Consider the following 12434-nt stretch of genomic DNA (forward strand, 5'->3'; position numbering starts at 1 on the left):
AATTCCGTAAGAATATTATAACCAAAATTTTTACAGAAAAGGGCACAAAGTCCAGCTTATAAGTAATGGGACAGCTGGTAGTATAGTTTGAGTTACTGCCTTCAGATCAAAAGGTTGCAGGTTCAATCCCCATCTGCAGCTGTACTGTGTTTGAGCAAGGTACTTACCCTAAAATTGCTCCAGTAAAATAACCCAGCTATACAAATGGGTAAATAATTGTTGGTAGACTAACTTTGTAAGTTACTTTGAAAAAAAGCATCAGCTAAATGAATAAATGTAGTATTCCCCTAATGAGGGACACAAATGAACAGAAAGCAGGTGAAAAGAGACATAACAACTGTCCTCTTCAGTTCCTCTGGGCTTCTCTTGAGAAATCCTCTTTGGATGAAGTGTGCTTACAGTCTCCTTCCAAGTATCCTGTGAGGGATGGAGTTTCACAAATAGCAGCAAGTTTCCTCTGGGGAACTGTGACCCGGTGACTCTCTGTGTCCCTGGCTGGCCATTATGCCACCCCCCCCCCCCCTCCCCTCCATGTCATCCTGAGGAGACTCTTTGTCACATTGCCATGTCCACATCCAGCATTGCGGGGGATCAGCCCATTAATGGATTACCGCAGTGGCTGTGGGGAGGCCTATGAAACATCCTCTACATGCATCCCTGCTGTGAGGGCACCTGTGGGTTGGAGCGGAGGGTGTTTCCATGGAGTCAATGCATGGGTTCACGCTGCGTTAGTGTGTTACTCTGCTTCAGAGTAAAGGTGAAGGTTCAATGCTCACACCATCCTTCCCCTGCGGGGACTCCCACATTTGTTTCTGAGTATCTCGGGCATTTGAATAACCAACCGTGAAAGAATTAAGAGAGCTGATACAGAAAGTTCTGTCGTGTCATGAGCAGAATGAAAAACGAGAGTTTCTTTGTGATTTATCGGACATTGCATACATGCCTTTCTTACTCTGATTCCTAATGATGTCATGCGGTGCAAGAAGCAATACACTTCCTCACCTCTCCAAAAGCATTTCAGTTAAGATACTATTAAAAATGCCAAAGTTCCACACACTGCAATTGCATAGAAATTGGAAATTTACAGAAAATAAACTGTACTGTTATGTAAAAACCTGTGATTCTACTTTTGCTTTAGTACTGAAGTGATTCTCTCAAGTGGGGGTGCGGTGGCGCAGTGGGTTGGACCACAGTCCTGCTCTCTGGTGCGTCTGGGGTTCGAGTCCCGCTTGGGGTGCCTTGCAACGGAGTGGCGTCCTGTCCTGGGTGTGTCCCCTCCCCCTCCGGCCTTATGCCCTGAGTTGCTGGGTTAGGCTCTGGTTCCCTGTGACCCTGTATGGGACCAGCAGTTCTGAAAGTGTGTGTGTGTGTGTGTGATTCTCTCAAGATGAGGAGTTGCTACCAGTATGACTGTTCTCACACACTTTTGCTGAAAACCACAAACATCAGCCTGCATCTGTAACAGTAGCTGCAGTATTTAAAAAAAAAAATAAATGGTCTCATGTATCATTCATCAACAAACCCAGTGCGATCGCAGAGAGTTATTTTTACTTGTTAAAAGGTCACATTTCGCTCTTTGGTCTATGCTGGGCAAATTTGAAAGTCCATTATGACTACCTTGAACATTTCAGTTTCAAGATGTATATTTTACTTTGATGTAAATTTATATGTATGTATGTTTATGTATATATACACACACACACTTTCAGAACCGCTTGTCCCATACAGGGTCACGGGGAACCAGAGCCTACCCAGTAACACAGGGCGTAAGGCCAGAGGGGGAGGGGACACACCCAGGACAGGACGCCAGTCCGTCGCAAGGCACCCCAAGCGGGACTCGAACCCCAGACCCACCGGAGAGCAGGACTGTGGTCCAACCCACTGCGCCACCGTGCCCCCTGTATATATACACATATATAAATTAATGTATTTCTATGTTCTGTGTAGCTGATAAGCACGAAGTTAATGATTTGCAACACAACAGGTGAATCATTCCATCATGGGAGCACAGGGTCAAACAGCAGGTAAAGGTACAGTTATACAGAAAAGAACAGAGGATGGAAAGGCTGGTTGGAAACATCATAATGACAAAACGTGGTATAAGTGGATATACACTGTTGGTACAGGCAGCAGTAGACGTACAGTAGTTTCGCAGTTGTACGAATGTTAGCTTGTTTCCTGATTTGGCCATTTTTATTCACATTTGTATGGAGAGCGGAAGTTGTCCTAAACTGTACGGCGCCTTCAGTGCGAACTGTATGTGCCTCAGGCAACTCATTATAATAGCATTCGCAAATAACCTCTCTTCAGCAGCCGACTTCCACGTAACGTAGTGTCAGTGCTGTTAGATGATTCTCAGCTGATTCAGAATGCCACAGATTGCCTCTTGCCACTTCCTCTCTTCTAAAATTACTCAACCAGTCTCCGGGAACCCCATGTACTTTTCCTGTCACTGGTAATGTGGTAAATTATGTGAGATATCAGTAATAGTAAACTGGGTGTTTGAAAAGTGTCCTGATGGCCGGGTAGGACAATGTAAACCTATTGATGTCATTAATTTATTGCGGCAGGTATTGCCCTGCGATGCCAACCTAAAGATACCAGATTTTGTCTTTAAAATGCACAAGTTTTTCTTTCTCCTCTTATCAACATGTGCAAGACCTTGAATCTGGTGTTTGTTTCAGACACGCAACTTTTATTACATCCTCAAAGCCAGACCGTGTGGCCACGAGTGTGGAGAGAGATGTGCTCCCCGATAGGCAAATGAACTCGGTGATCACGCAAGCAACACGCATCCAGGAACACGGAATGAGTCCGGCTCAAAAACTGAGGCGGATTGCTTGCAGAAGCGAATGCTGGGTGGGTGGCTGCACATTTAGACCCCGACAAGCAAAGAATCTAGCAGGGTCAGCTTTCGCATTTCTTCTTTTGCTTTTCATCCGGAGTTGCTGGGTAACGCAAAAGACAGCAGCTCTTTGAAAGCACAGGTTCACCTTTCGCGGGGCCTGCCACTGTGTGCTCTGACATTTTAGTTAGGAGCATCGGCGTGACCCTTCTCGAGCCCGTGTTGAATGTTGCACGCTGAGCCGATGGCGCGTCGGTGTGAGCTGCACAACGTGGACAGCCGAGAGGTGCGGCACAGAGGCCTGGTGCTGCTTTTAGTCACTGGTTGATTCATTCTCAAGAGTTCTGTCCTTGGCCAGTTTTCTTCCAGAATGTGTATGCGTGTGTGTGTGTGTGTATTTTCCCCCCTTCAATTTTGTGTTGACAGTGCAAACCCATGCATACTGTTAATTAGAAGGGACTGGTTTGTTCAGTCTAAATAGAGACTGGAAAGCATGACGGAGTGGTGAGGGATGGCCAAAGAGTGCTGAGGCCAGGAGGAGCACACCACATGAAGTGTGAGACATACTGTCCAGGTCATTGCGTTTTGTATCTACAAAAAAAAGCCTAAATTATTTAATTTCCCTAATTCTATCTGCTATCCAGTTACCTGTAAGTCTCCTAAGAGACATGGGCTGCAGATGTTTTCAAACAAATTTTGTTCTCTTGTCACACCTCATCTTTCCCTGAAATAGATGTTCAGGTTCAAAACCTCACAGCTGGTATTTCTAAATGTCAGATATCGGGTTTAACTAAAAAGACAGCATCAGCCGAAACATTGATACAAATTATACAAATAAAAGACTCATTATTAATTATTTTCTCTTCTTTTGTTGTAACTCGATGTCTACATGACATGATTCTTACTAAGTTATTATGCTGATTGTAATTAATAGTTTTATTTTGTAGTTTACCGTACTATAAACATTTATTTTCACTGCAAAGCAGAAAAAAAAAGAAGAAGCACTTTTTAAGAGCGCCATAATTTATAAATAAAGTACATTATTATTGTTGTCAGGAGTCCAGGCATCGGACGAAATCCCTCATAAATATTTAATGAGCGGAACGAGCCTCAGCCAATCATAGTGCGACGGAAGACGGGCGACGCCGCCCCCCGACGGCCCTGCCAGCCGCAGGAGGACAATGAGGGAGAGTGGATACAATGTAACACCGCCGAGTGCGCGCGCGCGCGCCTCCTCGAGGTTTCCCACAAATTAAATGTTCTGGAAGTTGGAAAGTTTGAGAGTTCGGCGGTTTTCTGTGCTCGAGGCGTCGGCGCTGCCGAAGCGAAGGAAGGAGCGGCGCGTTGCGAGATGGTGACAGTGAGTGCGGGTGAGAGCGGTGTAAAAGATAAAAAAGTGGAGTGAGGAGACTCGCGTGGTGGCGCCCGAAGCGGCAGCAGGACCAGGAGGTCCGCGGATCAGGTGAGGGGCACCTTCCTTCCGCCGTGCGGCTCGCGGGCAAACTCTTTGTCCTCTCTGTTGCTGGCGTGTGGTGAGTGAGTGTGAGTGTGTGTGTGTGTGTGTGTCCGAACGAGGCGGTGAGGTGACAGGGGTACGACTCGAGCCCACGCCGTGAGCGCGACCGGCACCGATCTGCTCTCCCTCTCACTTTGTCCACCGCAGTGCTGTGTTCAAATGCTGCGAACGTCGCATGCCTGCCGGAGAGATGCTCAAAGAGTTCATTGTGCGCGCGCGCGCGCGCATGTGCTCAGTCCGTCACTAAGCCTAGGCTAATGGACGCTCTCTGTCACTTTACTCTGCGCGTGGAGCGAGCCTCATCGATCGTGCAAAAGTGGCCCGTGCGGAAGACACCGTGGACAAATAGTGTCCATCCACTCGTGATGTCCGTGGCAGGACACGACAGACACAGACGCGCTCGCGTTGGAACCCAGAGTTCTCAGCAGCGCAGGGGGTGCACGTGCAGAGAGTTTTTTACTCTGTTCATACATCCTGTTTTGTTTGTCGCCCCGGAGAAGACAGTTTGGGTTGCAGAGGCGAAGGATCAATGATGCTTTGAAACGGAGGTTCCGAAAAGCCCCCCCCCCGTGAAAAATGTCAGCAAATAAATAGGAAGGAAATGATGCAATAAAACACGATCAATAGGTTGATAAAATGTTTTCAGAGAATGATGCGGCAGACAGTGAAAGCACAGTAATCATGTCTTCATTTTCTTTTAAACTGCTATCAGTGTAGTTGTTACTGTTACACTTATTGTTGGTGATTACACTTCACACCCCACCCCCCGAAAGCCATCCACGGAGCCAAGGTGAAGGTGCAGAACCAGTGTCCTCTGTCAGCACGTTTTCCCGGGATTCGTCCCCATGTGCCACAGGAGCATCAAGAAGGCCTGATGTGTCTGATGATGGTCGTGTGTGTGTGTGTGTGTCCGTCCGTGGGAACGGTTTAATGAACTGAACAACCTACTTGCCATCACGTGTGTGTCCTTACCCCCACGGCAGCAGTTCCTCTGTGCCACTGTCCCCCCCATGTAATTTCATTATCCCATCAGGATGAACGGTTTCTCATGACAGGGTGGACGTCTCCTTTCACGCCGCTGTTTACCGCAGGGGTTGCGTCCCTCAAGTAGTGGAACACAAGTGTCCAGCATCTCCCTGGTGCCAGGAGGTCCGGGCAGAAGAGCTGCATCAGGAGACACGGCACGGGAGGAGACGACGTCCCCAACTTGGTGGCACCGCAGCAGACCGGCTGGCTGGCACCGGGTGTTTACTGTGTCACGCAGCCTGACGTGGACCAATTAAACTGCACGTCTGCTACTTGAACACGAGAAGTTGTAAAAGAATGTTAATGCTGGAATGTACAGTATTTACTGTATATTATTGCCTATGACAGGCAGCCGTGCTGCTCTTCGTGCGAATATTGCTGCAGTCACACCTACTCTCGCTCTCCCTACAGTTGTGACACGTGGATAGATGGAGACGGATAACAGATGAAGGGCAAACGCGTGTGCGCCGGTGTTTGTGTGGCCCTTGTGGTGCACAGTGGATGCTGGAGCAGCACGTTCCGGCCCCTGTGCGGTTCCGCCTCGCAGCCCGTCGCCGCCGTGCCCGCCATCGGCGCACACAAACATGCCTTTGTTTGTTTTCGTTTGCCCTGCCAGACTGAGAGGGGATCGCTAAATACTTATTTGGTGTCGCCCAGGCAACCCGCATCGGGGTGGCCAAAGGAGCACGATTGGAGGGGGTTGGGGGAGGCGAGTGGAGACTGGGGGACGGTGCTCATTTTTTTATACCGTGACCAATGTGTCTTGCTTTTGGGTTTGACCTCAGCGACAGACGTGTTCGCCCGGCGTGGACCGAGCGCTGACCGTCCACGCGGCTCTTTGTGCGCGGCGACAGACGGCCGATCCGAGAGCGGGGGGGAGCGGGGAGCAGAAGGCTGAGTGTGAGATCACCGGCTGCCGTCAGATGTGTGTGGGATTTTGCGTTTGAGGGGAAAGCGGGGGGGACGAGTGGGCCGGGGGGTGAGTCACGAGAGGCGGGAAGGAGCTTGCTGAGAGGATTCGCAGGTGCGAACGAGTTTTGTGCGCATGTGTATGTGGTGTTGTTAACACTGGGCAAGACCCCCTGACCTTGGGTGATAAGACTGGAATAAAAACTGGGCAGCGAGGGACTACTGAGCTCCCCCTTCGCCTCGCTTTGCGCTGCGGGTTGCAGTGGAAGGGCCCCCAGGGGCCTATTTTGTCACTGTTGGAACCCCTGTTCCCCCCTCCCTCGGTATCTCCTGGGCAGAAATGTGTCAACATCACATATTGTGGGTTTATACCGTTCCCACCCAATGCGCGCAGTAAACAGCTTTGAGGTTTGGGTGGCAAGACAGGAAGTCAGCAGAGCTCCACTTCTGGCTGCCTCGGCGCTTTCACAATGACACGGTGCTGCTGTCGGCCGCTGCCTCTGCGCTCGTCGCCACGCCGTGCTTTTCTGCTGTCGCACATCCTCGCGTGGTCACGCGCGTGTCATCGTTTGTAAGACATGCTGGGCTCCGTGTAGCCCTGGTGCGTGGGTGCATGCGTGCTCCGCGCTAAGCGACCCGATGCGATCGCACCCGTGTATCTGACCCCTGCGTGTGACTCCTTCCCTTCTGCTTCTCTCCGCTTCACAGCCCCCTCCTCCACGCTGACCCACACCTGCTTCAACTGGTCAGAACGCTGGCCAGACCGGCGGGGGGATGGGCTCGCTCCGGCGCCCCCGTCCACGGTTCATGAGCTCCCCGGTGCTGACGGACTTGCCCCGCTTCTACGCCAGCGCACCTTCGCTGCAGCTCTCCAACGCCAGCGTCTGGAACAGGTGTGTCCTGCTCTCTTTTCTCCCGCTTGCTGTGGGACCTTTCTGTGAGCGCTCACACGTTGGGCTGGTAGGGCAGTGGTTAGCGCTGCTGCCTTTGGACCCAAAGGTCACAGGCTTGAATTCCACCTCTAGCTGTACTACCTGTAAAATTACCCCACTGTATAAATGGGTAAATAATTGTAAGTGGCTTAAATGTCAATCGTAAAACACGACCTCTGTCTGTCCACCAAGCGAACAGGTGGCAATAAGTAAGACCGACCGACCGACCGAGACAGAGCAGGAGCGTGACCGCCTTGATTCAGCTCACTTCCAGTGTTTACGGCTTGAATGTGGTCTTGCTGAGTGTCGGTGGACAGTAACAAGATAATGGTTCAGTTCTGGACATGTGACACATGATCACCTGGAAGCTGCAGCTAAATCTGGACTTGGGTGGGTCAGTTCATGGGTTCTCGTCTCAGAAGTATCCGCCCTAATTTGCTAAAACAACATTTTTTAGTAGTGGCCATGATTTTTCACCTGCCTGCATTTTTATTTTAAGTTCATTGTAACATCTTTGGTTTCAAATTAAATGTCATGTAATTTTTTATATATTAAAGGATTATAAATTATTAAAGTTATTATAGCTCTATCCAATACTTCTACAGAGCTTTGCTTGTAAATAATTGGGGGGAGGGGAATTTTTTCCACACTTATTGAGTGGTGAAAATGACTTTTGAATTACAAACAAATTGAGTTATGAACAGACTCTTGGGCCCAGTTGCGCTTGTACGGTGTAACAGATTCATGATCTGTTGCTCTGGTCCCTGCAGGATGGAGATGTTGTTCAGAAGATGTTCAGCAGGCAGCAGACGTGTTGGAGGGGGCAGTACAGCTGTATAGTTTAAGTGAATGCTGTTCGATTTAGCTTGATGGACACCACGAGTACCGAGACCCTACTGTCCACCTTAATCACTGTGGTCTTCACACTCCTTCTAAACAGAGAGCTCCATGTGTCTGTGATGTCTGCTGTTAGCACCATGTTTCGTTTGCAGCACACGGTCAAGTTTGGGTGTCGCAGTGGAGAAAGTGGCCAGCAGTAGGAAGCCTGATGGGAGGTCACGTCTGGGGTTGGGGGGGTCCGCAGGGCAGGAAGGCACGCGGAGAGGGTGTCAGGCAGCAGCCGCGTTCCTCTTGGCGAATCCTGTCCATCGCAGCTGTGTGGCCTGCACGAAGAGGGACAGGAAGCAACAATCTGTCCTGTTGGTTTCCTGCCGGAAGCACGTCAGGGTTCCCCTACGCCTCGCTGGGGCGGCTCTTCGTGTCTCCTCTCCTCGCCGTCCTGCGTGTTCATGGGAAGGCCCTTCGTCGGCCCGGTAGGAGTTGTGGTTGGGACCAGAAGACGTAGCATGGAGATGCTGGCGGTTCTTCTCCTCCCCTGCCCCCACTGATGGAATCACTCATCGCTGGCTGACTTGAGCTTCATCATCTGATTACCGGTTTCCTGCTTCTGGTTGTGTGCAGTTATGCAAACCTGCGCGCCTGTCTTTTGTTGACTTGGCCTTTTGTTGTACCACGTAAGCAAAAGTCGGGAAAGTCCAGCTTTGGCTGCTGCTTCTTGGCGCTCAGGTGCCACACGGGAACAGTTGCCTTCCTGGGTCATCGGCAAGCCCGGGGAACAAAGCGCTGGGCAACCTGAGCGGCAGCAGTTTGTGGGAGCAGTTCCTGGGCAGGGCAGGAGGTGGCGTGACGGTCAATGGCTACCTTGCATTCAGAATGTGGGGGTACCCTGAACTGACACAGTAAAAATGACCCTGCTGTACACATGGGTAACTCAGTGTAAGTAGCTCAGGGTACAAACCTCACATTGTACTACTGTCAACCATCCAAGCCACCCCTGAACTGTTGACCTGACTCTGTTTGTTCCTCAGTGTCCAGTCTGCTGTGATCAAGGTGTTCCAGGGTGGAGGTCTGCAGACCAATGAGCTCTTCACTCTCAATGAGAGCATCAGGTAAAGACCTGTCTGTCGAGCTGCTGAATGGAATGCGCAGCCTTTTCTGTCACCTGCTTCATTCCATCTGCGAAGAGTCCTCAGCTCCGATGTTCATTGGCCTACAGCTCATGTCCCTTTTGTCTCACATCACAGGTGGCTGCTCAAGACCGAGCTGGGCTCCTTCATCACTGAGTACTTCCAGGTATGTCTGACCACATGTTCGTTTGCCATAGCAAAAGGACCAGGTCGACTCCATCTTCTCAATTTTCTCCAAAGTGCAATGACAACAAAGAGCTTTCGACACAGACACTGGATTATGGACACACAGCTTGTGTGTCTGATACCACCATGTTGCTGGTTCACATTCCTCCAGTAGGTCCAACAGAAGTGACATTCAAACAGCAAATACATAGCTGATCATAGCAGATGATGTTGGACTCATTGATGGAGCCATCAGGAGATCAAGACAAGTGGTTCTCAAAGAGATGGGTTTGAGACCCTTCTTCAGTGGGGGGGAGGTATTCAGCAGCTCTAAGGGGCACAGGGAGATCATTCCGCCACATTGGATCCAAAATTGAGAACTGATGGACTTTAGATTTTGGACCCTTGAGAAAAGGACCACCAAGGGAGCAGAGCTGGAGGAGCTCAGTGCTCTTACTGTACTGTAAGGAATGAATTTATAGCAGGTCCTCTCAGTGTAACCAGTAATAATGTGCTTTTTTTCCCCTTTTAGAACCAGCTCTTGAACAAAGGCCTGGTGTACATTTTAGAGAAAATCCAGCTTTATGAAGGTAGGTGCATCACAGGCCTCGGGCCAGAGGGGAATTTTTAAAGGCTGCCATGTGGAGATAGAATTACGCTCTCACCCCTTTCTAGCACAGTTGGACATGGCGCTACTTGTCCGTCTATCTCACGGGGGATCTCCTTTCCCCAGGGGAAAACCAACTCCTCATACTGTCAGAGATGTGGACCAGGTTCTTCACCGAGATCCTGCCCACCCTACAAGCCATATTCTACCCTGTCCAGGTACCTTTCTTGGATTATTTTTCTGTTAGTGTGTGCAGCTCTAAAAGTTGTGTTGAAACATCAAGTCCACTGGCACTAAGAAGTACATACTGCAGGTCACAAAAAATGTCAGCATCTCAGTATGATGCTCACCCTCAAAGAAGATGTCACCTGGTTTCTATGGTGATTGCAGGGCCAGGAGCTCACCGTGAGGCAAATGGCCTTGCTGGGGTTCAGGGACCTGGTTCTGCTCAAACTGCCCCTGGCTGAGCTGCTGCCCCCCGCCCCGATCGCATCTCCACCATTCATCACACAGATGTTGCTCGTGCTACAGGTGAGGTTATGGAGCTGGACACACACACGCAGTTTGACCATCCCATTTTTTTTTCTTCCTTTTTATTTATCCCTAACCACTTGCACAGCTAACATTAAAAGAATTGTCTCTATTTAAAAAAAAAAAAAAAGTTCCAAAGTAAATGTGATATTTTCCTGAGACATTATGACTCCTCACAGGACTTGGACTAGTTTCAGCTGACATCACCACCCACTGCGTTCCCTGCCTCTCCATGTAGCACTCTCACACATGAGCCTGTGTTTGTGTGTGTGTGTGTGTGTGTGTTTCCAGGGCATCCACGAGCCTAGTGGGCCCAGCCACGAGTACTGCAAGCTGGAACGCCTGGTGGAGATGGTTGTCTCTCCTTATCTTGGGAACTACTTGCACCAGACCCACAACACCTGTCTACTTGGTGAGTCACAAAGCTAAGATCAGCGGTGCAGAAAAACGCAACGGCTCTTTAGTCGGCCTTATTATACAACCCACACTCCACAGAGTCAGCTGGGAGGCTGAACAGACAGTGATGGTGCTGGTTATTGTGCTGCAGTATTCTGGGTAAATAGGAAGAGGTCAGGTGGGAGCACATCTGGTCGAAATGTTATCTGGTCATGCATGTGGCGGCTGCTGCGAGGACAAACAGGAGACCCAGCTGGGGGAGTACGCGAGAGCCGAACCCCGATGTAAGCCTGGAATGGGGGCAGAGTTCAGCGGTACTGAACCACCCCCACCCATCCCGCTAACACCTCGATCAGTGGCTACAGCTCGCTTTGGCGGTGGAATGAGAAATGTGCCACTTCAAAAACACCAGGCCGTGCAGCACAACAGGGGAGGCATCAAACTTAAATCACTTTTGTGTAATGTGCAGAAATGAGTGACCACAGCTAACCCACTAATCTCATTAGTGGTGCTTTGTTTACTTTACTGGATTAGAGCTGAATGCCCGGGGGTGTCTGTTGGCTCCTGCTCCAGGGCAGGCCTTGTGCTCTCGCAGCCCATTCCAGTCTCGTTCTCTCCTGTAGCACACCAGGCCCCACGCCCCAGAGTGTCTGCAGCGGGGCACCTCGGCCAGCCAGAGATCCTCATTACCCAGCATGCCACGGACTCATCCTCACTGGCGCCCCTAGTGGAGCAGGAGGGCGAGGCTTACCTGGAGAAAGCCGGCGGAGTGCGACGGCACACGGTGGCCAACGCCCACTCGGACCTGCGGTTGCTGTCTGTGGCCAGCATGATGTGTCCTGGAATGGAGGAGGACGGTGGCGGTAGCACTGTGTCCCCCAGAGTCCCGAAGCATTTCTTCAGCGAGCCTCATATTCTGGAGTCTCCAGCAGACGTGGAAGGGCTCCCCCCGGAGGAGAACTGCACCCAGCTCAGCTGCCCCCCGCCCAGCTAATGAGGTGGTGAACATAGAGACACCACGAGGAGTTTGGGGCGGGGCTGGTGCTCTCCAGGGACTGTCAGACGCACAGAGAGCTGAGCATTAGCGCACTCTCGTACCGTCAGCAAGAGAGCTTCAAGCTGAGTTTGTAGATCAGAGGTGTGAGTGGCCTCAAGGGTGGAGGGCAGAGCTCGAGCCTGCAGCCGAGTGCACCTCCCATTCTGCGGGGGCACCACTGCAGCGAGGAAGGTGAAGCTCATAGTGTTGAGGTGCAGCACTTCTCTTAACCCTGCTGGGGGAAATGGGAATTGTAGCATTTCTAACAGATTCCCCTGATGGACAGCGACCCATAGCTCTAACTCTGCTGCAGCCTTATATAGACATCACGTGAAATACAGTAACTCAATAATCCCAAAAGAGACTGAATACAAGTCTGTTTTAGACATGTCAGTATTTTAAACTTGCTTTTGATTCAGCACCCAACATAATGTTTTAATAGAAGTGTACTATTTTCTTAGTTTCCTTGTTCATTAAATAAAAGTATGCCTTTAAATACCACTT

At 50.3% G+C, this 12434-nt stretch overlaps 1 protein-coding gene across 2 annotated transcripts; it reads left to right on the plus strand.

The window, feature by feature from the left end:
* Positions 1 to 4006: 4006 nt before the first annotated feature.
* Positions 4007 to 12415, plus strand: prr5l (proline rich 5 like). Of its 2 annotated transcripts, XM_018765576.2 has the most exons (9): positions 4007 to 4307; positions 7005 to 7189; positions 9097 to 9177; positions 9313 to 9361; positions 9893 to 9950; positions 10094 to 10185; positions 10358 to 10498; positions 10790 to 10910; positions 11518 to 12415. In XM_018765576.2, the coding sequence occupies exons 2-9, from the start codon at positions 7071 to 7073 to the stop codon at positions 11886 to 11888; spliced, it is 1032 nt and encodes a 343-aa protein (XP_018621092.1). In that variant the 5' UTR covers positions 4007 to 4307; positions 7005 to 7070; the 3' UTR covers positions 11889 to 12415. The 2 variants fall into 2 exon arrangements, with proteins under 2 accessions (XP_018621092.1, XP_018621093.1); XM_018765577.2 differs by lacking the exon at positions 4007 to 4307 and having other exon boundaries at positions 6718 to 7189.
* Positions 12416 to 12434: the final 19 nt, after the last annotated feature.

This window comes from Scleropages formosus, chromosome 5 (genome assembly GCF_900964775.1).
Source record: "Scleropages formosus chromosome 5, fSclFor1.1, whole genome shotgun sequence".
Taxonomy (NCBI): domain Eukaryota; kingdom Metazoa; phylum Chordata; class Actinopteri; order Osteoglossiformes; family Osteoglossidae; genus Scleropages; species Scleropages formosus.